The 11,626-nt window shown below is 36.3% G+C and overlaps 1 protein-coding gene across 1 annotated transcript; it reads left to right on the forward strand.

The window, feature by feature from the left end:
• Positions 1–163: 163 nt before the first annotated feature.
• Positions 164–10,640, forward strand: Mmp10 (matrix metallopeptidase 10). The gene is made up of 10 exons (XM_003472526.5): positions 164–313; positions 973–1,217; positions 1,310–1,458; positions 1,891–2,016; positions 3,569–3,733; positions 3,884–4,031; positions 5,220–5,353; positions 7,942–8,101; positions 8,793–8,896; positions 10,263–10,640. The coding sequence occupies exons 1-10, from the start codon at positions 209–211 to the stop codon at positions 10,364–10,366; spliced, it is 1,440 nt and encodes a 479-aa protein (XP_003472574.3). The 5' UTR covers positions 164–208; the 3' UTR covers positions 10,367–10,640.
• Positions 10,641–11,626: the final 986 nt, after the last annotated feature.

Consider the following 11,626-nt stretch of genomic DNA (forward strand, 5'->3'; position numbering starts at 1 on the left):
TCCAGTAATCACTGCCTGCAGGCTATGTCATCTTTACACTGTGTTTACACGCATATTCTTGCTGTCGTTCATATTTTTAAAAAGAAATCAACATGAATCATGCTGTCGATGACCTAAACATTCTCTCTCTATAAAAGAGTGGCCACTAGAAGGCAGGAATAAAGTTAGTGGTTAGGAGAGGGGTTTTCTTAAGGCAAAGACTGTTAGGATGAAGCACTTTGCCATCTTCATGCTGCTGTGTCTGCCAGTCTGCTCAGCTTACCCTCTGAACGGAGCAGCCAAGGGAGAAGATCCCAACGTGGATTTCGCCCAGGTAATTAATGCCCTTTGAAGCCACTGGCTAACCCATGAAGAGAACAAGTATGTAAGTTTGCTCTTCCAGTACCAAGCAGAATGATTTGATTAGAAATTATTTTGTTGGAATTATTTGGCATCAGAGAATATCAATGTGCTGAAGGTGAAAATTCCTTTCATCTGAACAGAAAAGGAAAAAAAGGCCCAGGAAGTTGAAATAGTTACTCAAGGTTAGACTAAAAAGAGTAGCAACTGCTTTGAAGCTAAGTAAAAATAATAAATGGGGACTAAATGAAACTTACCCTGCTTTAGAATTACTTTGGTTAAAATAACCAAAGGGAAACATGGTAATTTTGATCTTTATATAAATGAATAATTTTTATTTTATTATTTGTGTGTGTATTCAAAATAACTGATCTCACTTTAGTCATGAACCAGATCTAAATTAACGATGTAAAGTAGGCAAAGTTAGACATATTCATCCAATGAATTTATACAATTCTGCCAATTTTCTTTACCTGGCTAACAAATTAAACTGCAGTGAAATAATAAAGCATTTTAATAAAAAAACAAATTAATTATGGCACCTACTTTTGTTGCAATAAGAGAGAGAATAATTAAAATTGATTTTAAAGTTGTGATGATAAGAATTACTAATATAACTTATTATTCCATTAGCAATACCTAAAAAACTACTACAACCTTGGAAAAGACGAAAAACAAGTCTATAGAAGGAAAGACAATGATCCTGTTGTCAAAAAAATCCAAGAAATGCAGAAATTCCTTGGGTTGGAGGTGACGGGGAAGCTGGATTCTAACACTTTGGAGGTGATACGCAAGTCCAGATGTGGACTCCCAGATGTGGGTCAGTTCAACACCTTTCCCGGCATGCCAAAGTGGAGGAAAAATGACCTTACTTACAGGTAATGGGTCCAAAGAGGTTTCCACACAATACTGAAATTTTATAAGCTCTGTCCCAGGAAGAACATTACCTTCTTCATTTTTTTGCACACAGGATTGTAAATTACACACAGGACTTGCCAAGAGATGCTGTTGATTCTTCCATCAAGAAAGCTCTGAAGATCTGGGAGGAGGTGACCCCACTCACATTCTCCAGAATATATGAAGGAGAGGCTGACATAATGATCTCTTTTGCAGTCAGAGGTAATGAAATAACATATCCATTTATCAAATGTTCTTGTCAGCTCAGGTTATTAAAACAAAATACCTTACACTGGTTAATTTGTGAACAACAGAAATGATAGTTTTCATAGTTCTGAGACTGAGAAGTCAAAGGTCCTGGGGTCAGAAAATCTTTGTTAATGTGGTGCATTCTTCATCGTGGTGCATTCGGTGTCCTCATGTGGCAGAAGGGTCCAGAGGTTCCCTCAGCCTCTTATATAAGGATATTGCTCTCATCCATGGGGACATCATGGAAATAATAACAATACGCAGGTTCTACCTTTTAATACTAACTTTCAACATACAGACTTTGAGAAAGTGTTAACGTTCAGACAATAGCGTCTGATGCTGTGTGACTGGAAAAGGATAAAAAGAAATTCTGAACATTTATGCTACCATTGATTTTCTCCCCAGAACATGGAGATTTTTATCCTTTTGATGGACCAGGAATGAGTTTGGCTCATGCTTATCCACCTGGGCCTGGGTTTTATGGAGATGTTCACTTTGATGATGATGAGAAATGGACAGAGGATGCATCAGGTAGGTTTCAAGCTTCTAAAGATGGTTTCAGAAAAAATGGCTAGCTACCCAAGAATGATTTCATTATACTGAAGAACAGGTAAGGAAATATTCTAATAATTGAAATGTCTGCCAGGCATGGTGGTGAACTCCTGTAATCCCAGCACTTGCGAGGCTGAGGCAGGCGGATCACTGCAGGTTTGAGATCAGCCTGGGCTACAAAGTGAGCCCAAGGTCAGCCTGAAGGGCACAGTGAGACCCTGTTTCAAAAAGACAAAAAAAAAAAATTGAAATTTCTGACTGACTGAGTGGTAACCAGTACTCTTCATTTAATCATTGTTGGAGAACTTTTAAAATGCGTGCAATTTCTCTTTGCCCCACCAGGAGTAATGTAAGTATCATTCAGTCTTCTTTTCACAACTCAGGATCTTGTGAGGGTTTAAGACTAATACAGTTAATAATGTTTCGGTATCACTTTAATTATAAATGATTTATGTAGGATAACTTACACTGAATCAGTTCGGAACCTAACACGTGCCCTCCTTCTTCCCCATTTGCCTCTTTTTCTCTTAAAAGCAAATATCAAGAGAAAAATGCCAGGAAACAAAGAACACTTCTAGGTCACCTGTTTGAATATGCACATCACTATCATCGCTAGCTCAGGAGCATTATTTCCCCCAAGTTGGTTCTGAAAAACTCAGCACTTACTAAGACACAGTGGCTCAAATTAACTGCATGCTATTTTTATTCATGTGAAGACTGGAAACAGACTGTTGAAATAATCACTTTTTCCAAGACTAGTTGGGATCAGTGATACAAATAAAAGAACATCTCCACTGATCTAAACCTGAAGTTATGCTGCACAAACTTTATTTTTGTCTCATAATTACTTGGAGCATTGGCTAAATACTAGAGATAAAACTGTAAGATAAAGAAAAACTGAATGCAGCTGTGGTTGTGCTGCAGAAAATTGTGGTTGGGTATGTTTCTGTTTTAAACTAAACATTGTTCATACCCCATGGTACTTATTACCAGGAAGCTTTTTGATAACCAAAAATTGGTTGATTATGGCAAAAAAGAAGAACAAATCAGGCTAAATGCCCAAGAGAAACAACCATCATTTTATTGCTTAAGATTTTAGGAAATACATAAATATTTGCCAATTAATTTCAACTGAGGTTGAAACTAACAGATAATAGGAAATACGAACATAACAACCTTCTTTTTAGACACTAAAGAGTTATATTTATTGATATGTTATTAATCTTGGTCTTTCCAAACAATTACCCTTTGGAAAACAAGTTCATCAGTGCAAATATACAGGAAAAGTAACCTAGGAGACAATCAGGGAGAGGCACAGTGAAAACTTGATGTACTGGCTTCAAGTCAACTTTGAAAAACACATGAGTTTTAATCAGCTATGGAATCTGCCAATCAATGAACCAAATGTCAAAGTAAGGGAAATGTAATGTGTGATTCAAAAGATGACTTCTATATCTGGCATGTGTTTTACGTGCATATATTCAAAATACATGGCTGTTAAGACTTTCAACATCTATGGTTTCTTAAATAGGGACCAATTTATTCCTGGTTGCTGCTCATGAACTTGGCCACTCCTTGGGTCTCTTCCACTCGACTGACCCTAAGGCTTTGATGTACCCCCTCTACAACTCCTTCACAGACCTGGCTCGGTTTCGCCTTTCTCAAGATGATGTGAATGGCATTCAATTCCTCTATGGTGAGTGATGCTGGAAAAATTAGACATTGTATCTTTGCAGTGGCGCTACAATTATATTTGCGATATAATTCAAACCCCCTTGAGATTTGGAAACCATATATGCATCACATTTTTCCTAATGACTTATCTTCCCTAATCTGTTGCCGTTAGGTCCTCCTCCTGCCTCTCCTGCTGACCCTAAGGTGCCCACTGAAGCTAGCCCACTAGAGTCTGGGACACCACCAGCCTCATGTGATCCTGCTTTGTCTTTCGATGCAGTCAGCACCCTGAGGGGAGAAATCCTGTTCTTCAAAGGCAGGTCAGGCTGGAAACTTATATTTTCCTATCTATTCTTGTGATGTACAATGCTTAGAAAAGGAAAACACAGTGAAACTTGAATGAAGTATTTCCTTTACATTTTAGAATCATATCATTTTGATCTGATTCTGTGTGTGTGTGTATGTGTGTGTGTTTGTGTGTGTTTGTGTGATGTGTGTGTGCTTACTAGGGATTGAACCCAGAACCTTCACACTCAACTACATTCCCAGACATTTTGAAAAATTTTTAATTTTAAGAGACAGTGTCACTAGTTTGTGAAGATGCCCGGAATGGGCTTGAACTTTTAATCTTCCTGTCTTAGCCTCCCAGAATGGTGGGATTAGGGGTCTCCACCCCAGTTCCTGGCTGTAATCTATTTATTACTTCACTTTTAACATCTCTTTAAAATATTTCTTAAAGACTTTCAAAGAATGATTCTTGCTCACTAGAACATAGATTCTATGAAGATGTGGTTTATCTGCTTTGTTTACTTTTTAAATATAGTAAATCGGGCCTGGGAGTGTAGCTCAGCAGTGCAGCACCTGCCTGGCAAGTGTCAGGCCCTGAGTTCAATTACTGATACCCATAAAAGAAAAGAAGCAACAACAACAAAAAAGAAACTAGATTTAAATGGCATAAATCATACACCTTCTCCAAAAAGTACCATAAATCTTTAGAAGGAAAGGAGTATCTTGATCTCTCTTCTAGAAAGTCACTATTTTAATGAATTAATTTCAGAAAAAAATGATACATCCCTGGGCACAATATTCGAATAGTAACAAAGACAGAGTTATGAGAGAAACCTTCCCCCTCTGACCACCGTAACCCGTTGCTTCCTTGCAGCCACAGTTAGCAGTTTCCTCTGTGTCTCTATTCTCGTGCAAGCATAAAGAGGCACCCAAAGTAAACATTTTGAAGAATTATTTATTGACACATAATATACACAGTTTCATAGACTTCCAGAATGAGACTAAGCTAAATAATCATATTGGAGCTGACCGATATTCCTCGCATAGATTTTGTTACCCTGGAATCACAAATGGGACAACCCAGCACTGATTTTCTGAAAAGGATAAATTAACATTGGTTGAAAGAAAAGAAGACTATGGACCTTGCTTCATGTATTAATGTTTCTCTGCTTATTATTTAAATGAGGAAAACAATTGAAAACAATTTTTATGAATTCCAGATACCTGTGGCGTAAACTCCAATGGAAATCAAAACCTGAACTTCACTTGATTTCCGCATTTTGGCCCTTTCTTCCATCAGACTTAGATGCTGCCTACGAAGTTAAGAGCATGGACACAGTTTTCATTTTTAAAGGTAAGTACTATTCACAATTTTCAAATTATTGAAATAAGTCCTATTGCAAAATTTCATTGAACATTTTCTTCCAAATTGGGAAGGATCTAGGAAAGCAGAAAGGAAGGAAGAGAAAAGAAAACAGAAAAGAAGGAAAAAATGAAAACAAAGCTTTTGTAAATAAGGAGGGCAAGAGAGGTTGAAAGGAAGGTAGGGGAATGGGAGAAAAAAGAATCAAGATACATCATGTGCATGTGCAAATTCCCTATAACAAATATGATCATTATTTATACTTAAATTGTACCAATAAACTTAATTAATTTTTAAAATTGCATTAGTGAGAGTTTTCTATAAGTTTTAAATGGTTCGTCATTGCAAAAACCTAGTGTTAATGCTCAAGTAAACTTTGCACAAAAACATAAGTGCTATTTTAAAAAATTTGATGCAGACTGAAGTAAATAAACACTTAAATCCCAATATGTAGAGGCAAGGGGAAAACGTTGAGAATAAAAACAAAACAAAAATAACACTTTAAAATTTGTGGAGTGAAAAGGAAAGGATGGATCTTTATAAGCATAAACATTTATATTAGAAAGACAATAATAGTGATATCTTATATTCATGGATAGAAAATTTTAACATAGTGAAAAATGTCAATTTATGCACAGATATGATATTTGCAATTCAAATACCATAAGAGTTTTCATAGAACTTGACAAATTAGTTCCATAGCTTATATGGACAGGCAAAAGCCAAGAATAGCACACGTATTATTGAGGAACAGTAAAATTATGAGAACAGTTCTATGTTATAAAATTTTAATAAGTAATGTATTATTGTATCCATCCAGGGAGAGATAAATCAACTCAGGAATTATTCGGGCTTGATGGCTTCTCTGTTGGATTTTTAAATTACTGTTTCAATTTGTTCTCTTGACAATATGCTATTTGAGCTTCTATTGCTTAAGTAAGATAATGTATTTTTATAGGAATTTACTAACTTCTATGTTTCCAAATCAATTGGTAAAAAGTTTTCAGAAAATTATTTTGTTGTAGTTAGTGCTGAATTTTTTTCATTTCTCAGATAGCTTCTTTTAACTTTTCTCTAATTCTCTTTATTAATCTCAGAGGATATTTAATAGTTTTTGTAGTCTTCTTGCAGAATTAACTTTTGCCTTCTTTGATCCTCTTAGTGTGTCTTATTTCCCTTACACACGTGAAGGATGCACCCTAGTGCTGAGCTACATTCTCAGTCAATTTTAGTTTATTTTGGGACAGGGTTTCCCTAAATTTTCTAGGTTGGCCTCAGATTTGTGATCCTCCTGCCTCTGCCTCCCAGGCATCTGGTATTACAGGCATACAATACTACTCATGCTCTATTTAATTAATTTTGTCCATATTATTGCCTTCATTTTGTCTTCTCCATGTTTATTCTGTTTTATCATTTTTAAGTTTGATACTTACCTTACTGACTTGCGATCTTTTTCTTTCCTAGTAAGTATTTATGTCCATAATGGTCCCCTTTTTCCTCTTCATCCCACTAATTTTAATGTTTTTTTTATGTATTGTTTTTCAAGTTTTTTCCCTGACTCATAAGTTGTTGGGAAAATTTAAATAGCAGACTCTATGGGAACTTGAATATATTTATTTATTTATGACCCTGGCATTTCTGTGAAGATTAAATGAAATCATAAAGGGCTATGTAACTGTAACTCCTATTTATAAATGTACGCAGCAGTTTTTAAGTTCCTGCATCGTGTCGGGCACAGCACTCGCCAGTGAGCAGGGCCTCGTATTTCAGGGAGGCAGCGGAAATGAAGGTGCCGGGGCCTCGCAGGGACAGAATTGGGTCCTCATGAGGGAAGTGAGGAACACGAATGCATGAAGAACGAGCACCTGACCCTCCCCGAGGCTGAGAGGAGGCAGAGTCACAATGAGACTTGAAAGAGTAGCACTTTGTTGTATAGAGATGAGCTAAATGTGCAGTGTGGAAAGGTGTAAGAGGCAGAAGGGACTTTTTTATACAAAAGTGAATCACTTCTGGAACTGCTCAGTTAGGTGGAAGTCATTCCTGTCAGAGAGAGATGCAGCAGGTTAGCATTTCAGGTTAGGTGATCTAGCAGTAGAGCATGATAGGGATTCAGGTTGAAGTGAGGATGGCAAAATAAAGGGAGACAGACTGATAGGATTCCTTTATCCCAGTTCTCTTGAATGTGAGGGAATTACTAAAATATTCGGAAGAAGCACAGATACAATTTGGTGATTATGTTATTTACTATTAGGTATCCAAAAACCAACTAACCTGGTTCAGAAACTTAGATTAAGAAATTACCAATAATTGTAAGAAATAACTAGCAATGTTTCCTAAAAATTACAGATAACAAACGTAAGATGCAGAAAACACAGTGAAAAGAGTTACACACTCATCCACCTATTCGTTCATGCATTCACTCATTCAAGAGACATTCATTAAATACACCAGAAACTAGATATTGTGCTGGTGGTTCAGATTACAACCAAGCTTTCTCTGTAATACAACGATACCTTTCAATCATTTCTGAAATTAAATGGCTTCACTCAAAGCTTGTTGGGTTTATTCTTTTCCAATAGGAAGTCAGTTCTGGGCAGTCAGAGGAAATGATCTGCAAGCAGGTTATCCGCGAAGCATCCACACTCTGGGATTTCCTCCAACCATAAAGAAAATTGATGCAGCTGTTTCTGATAAGGAGAACAAGAAAACATACTTCTTTGTAGGGGACAAATACTGGAGGTAAGATGCAGTAGGAATGACTTTCTTTGGAGTTAATCATGTATCTTTTACAAGGATACCTGCCCACTCCACTCTCTTTCTCTAACTTCAAATATTCTGATTATGAGGAACACACCTGACAGGTGCTCAACTTTCCAGACAGAAAGACCTTTCAGAATAGTGATGTCACTGGTTCGTATATCCAAACAACAAAAGATATCAAGAGAGACCAGCAGAGGCCTAAAGCATATTTACTTTTGTCCAATGACTGGTCCCATGTGGTTACCATAGGAATCCAAGGTGTAGCAGATTGTAGAAACAAGTTCTATAAGGTTCCATCGTGATGGATAACCAGGAGTTTATTTTTAGCCAAATTACTTAATTGATCTTGCTTCTTGTATATATTCCTGGTATATTTGTGGCAAGTAGATATTTAGCTTTTATGTGTCCAGTCTTAGAAAATTGACCTCAAACACAGGTTTGGAATCTCCCAAAGAATAAAATATTGTCCCTTTTTTGGGTAGATTTATGTGATAAGCTTGTAAGTTCAGTAAAGCCATATTATAATCACAGCCCTAAAATATTTACCATCTATTTGAACAACTTGAAAATTTATCTAGGATTCCACACTAGAACATTAACATTATACCATAATGTTTGCATAGTAATATTTCTGTAAAATATTGAGCTGGATTTCTTTCCCTTGGTGCAGATTTGATGAAAAAAGACTGTCCATGGAACAAGGCTTCCCAAGATTTATAGCTGATGACTTTCCAGGAGTTGATGGAAAGGTTGATGCTGTATTGCAGATGTTTGGTAAGAGGATACCTATTTCATTGCCAGTGGGAGTACTTTGGGTACTTCGCAGTATCAAAATGAAATGAAGTATGTTGTGCACTATTTCATTTCCTTGCCCATTGTAGACAATGTTGCTATGAACATTTGCACACAAATATTTGTATAATATTTACTAAAACTTATCAAACTGTACACTTAAAATTTATAGATTTATGCTATATAAAAGATACTGCTATAAGCTGGGGATATAACTTAATGGCATAAGCACCTACTTGGCAAGCCCAAGGTCCTGAGTTCAATTCCTGGTACTGGAAAAAGAAGAAGATACTGCCTTAAAGTTGCTAAAATATTTTTAATAGGAAATGAAGAATCAAAACAATTTCAAATCATTGTCTTAAATACCTTTTACTGAAAATTCCTGAAAATTTTAACTTTTCAATTATTCAAATTAACTTTAAATTTTATTTTTCTTGAATAACTTCCAAGCCTCTATTTCATACCTACACACAAAATCAAAGGTTAGAGCTTCACACAGGACCCAGTATCCTTCAGGTCATTATGTTGGTATAAAAATACAACCAGATATGAGCCAGGTTGACTGATGACTGACTTTCATTCTACTCTGTTATTTCCTGTCCTCTCCCACAGGACTTTGTCTAAGTAGCTGTAACAGTCATCAGTTGTTTACTTTAATCACTATTAGCTACTACTATAAGGCAGTGGTGATCCTTCCAAGTGCTCAGACTAGGAAAATTTAACTCCTGCTAATGGGGAGATAGGCAGGCGAAACTTGCACTTGTCTGCTCTGAAAGAGTTCTGGAAGGAGCTGCCAGGTCTTGACACACATAATATTCATGGGGCGATGACCTGTTGCTAAAATAACCTGACCATGATATATGTGAAGCAGGAAATGAACCTTAGTGCATTTTATCATTAGTCTGATTTTTTTGGAGGGAGGTTGTCAGTTGTTTCCCAAACTGTAAGCTAGGATCTAATAGAAGATAAAATGTTGAAAATAAAGAGGAAAATTGGATTATATGGTATTTTAATACCAAAGGATTCCATCTATTTAAAGAAAATATAATCTAATGTTTCAGAACACTGAGATCAGACAGAAGAGATAGAATCCTCTCTCCGTCTTTTACCAGAAATGTTATCTTGGAAAAACCCAAAGCCTTCCTAATTTTCATCCTCATTAATGATTCCTTACACTGTTTTGCAAGTACCAATTGAATATATCGTGTGATACATTCAGCATAGTGTCTAACACAGAGAGCCATTTAATAAATGCCAGCTTGTACTAGCTCACTTTTATTCTAAGTTATGTGTTGAAAAGTTGATACACTGAAGAATGTCTCATCATTTTCCTCATCTTTGTTTACAGGGTTTTTCTATTTCTTCAGTGGATCAGCACAGTTTGAGTTTGACCCCAATGCCAGAATGGTGACACATATATTCAAAAGTAACAGCTGGTTACTGTGTGCCTGACATAAGGAAAGACAAATATGAGCATTTTAAATGAATCTAATAAATATTTCCCTAATTTATTGTGTATCAAAATGATAAGTTATTTCTGTATGTACAGTGGCCAAAGAAAATGAGTCTTGTCATATCTGTATGTGTCCCAAAGCACTGTCTGAAATACTTCACTTGTTCTGGATTACATTGCATGGAAGTGAGAAATATTCATGTAATAAGGAAGAGAATGATCTCCATAGCTGTTCTATTTATTATTTAATAAAGATTTTTATTTTTGACCTGTTCCTTGCTGTCCAGTTCATGTTTAACTCACTGTGTACTAAGTTTGTGACTGATGCCCCGCCAGTAGGTATGATCCATCTTCTTAGGTTGGCCCTCTGGCTGTCACGCACTCTCTCCTATTCTCTGTACCAGCAAGAGCTATATTTTCACCACAGAGGTACTGCAAGTCTTCCTTACACGTGTGAAGAAAAGCAGGTAAGCTGTCTTATAGGACTGGCTGTAGGCAGAGTTAAAAAGTAGCATTCTACAGCGTTGGATCCTGTGAACCTAGCATCTCATCTAGTTCACATCATAGTTTTACAAATTTGGAGGTCAGTCACCTCTTATGTTAACCCAAATATTTCTTCCATGGCACTCCTTGCTTGCCCCAAAGATCACATTTCTCATAACAGCTTCATCATTTCTTTATAATATTCTGTTATTGCCATTTTATACCTGGCAGTTCCTGGAGGATAAGAGTTTGTCTGCAGATGCTGATTATATAAGCACTTTGTAACCATTAAGTTATGTGCTTCATACCACACCTGGTACAATTCAGAAACTGTCCATTCTTTTATCTGTTCAATCAAATGCCAAGTACTGTCATAGATGCAAGATACAGAGCACTAAAGAAAACACATTTAAAATCATCATTATTTTTGTTTACTGGGGAAAAGAAATCAAACAAATGAACACAAATTAATGTGTACTTATATATGGTATTAGTATTATGAAAGAAATGGCAAAGAGATAAGAGAAAATAGTGTTGGAGAAGGGGAAATCTATTGAAATTTGGCTAGAGAAAGTTTCTCTGGGATATTAATGAAACGAGCATGTAAATCAAATTAGTGCAGGTGAGTGGGTAGGAGGAGACAGACCATTCTAAGAAAACAAAATGCAAAATTAGGATGGTGAAAAAAATCTTGAGATGTTCAAGGAGCTGAAAGAAGATGAGAACCTGCCCAGAGTATTGAAGGAATAAGATGATACTAGACAAGGAGGCAGGAT

This window comes from Cavia porcellus, unplaced genomic scaffold (assembly GCF_034190915.1).
Source record: "Cavia porcellus strain 051 isolate PalLab524CR breed Dunkin Hartley unplaced genomic scaffold, mCavPor4.1 scaffold_9, whole genome shotgun sequence".
NCBI lineage: Eukaryota > Metazoa > Chordata > Mammalia > Rodentia > Caviidae > Cavia > Cavia porcellus.

What these genes read in the sequence shown, in the direction of transcription:
- Mmp10 (XM_003472526.5), top strand. Translation starts at nt 209, where the DNA reads ATGAAGCACTTTGCCATCTTCATGCTGCTGTGTCTGCCAGTCTGCTCA. An exon ending in AAAAATGACCTTACTTACAG is followed by an intron (nt 1,218 to 1,309) that starts GTAATGGGTCCA and finishes TTTTGCACACAG; the next exon opens with GATTGTAAATTACACACAGG. An exon ending in GATCTCTTTTGCAGTCAGAG is followed by an intron (nt 1,459 to 1,890) that starts GTAATGAAATAA and finishes TTTTCTCCCCAG; the next exon opens with AACATGGAGATTTTTATCCT.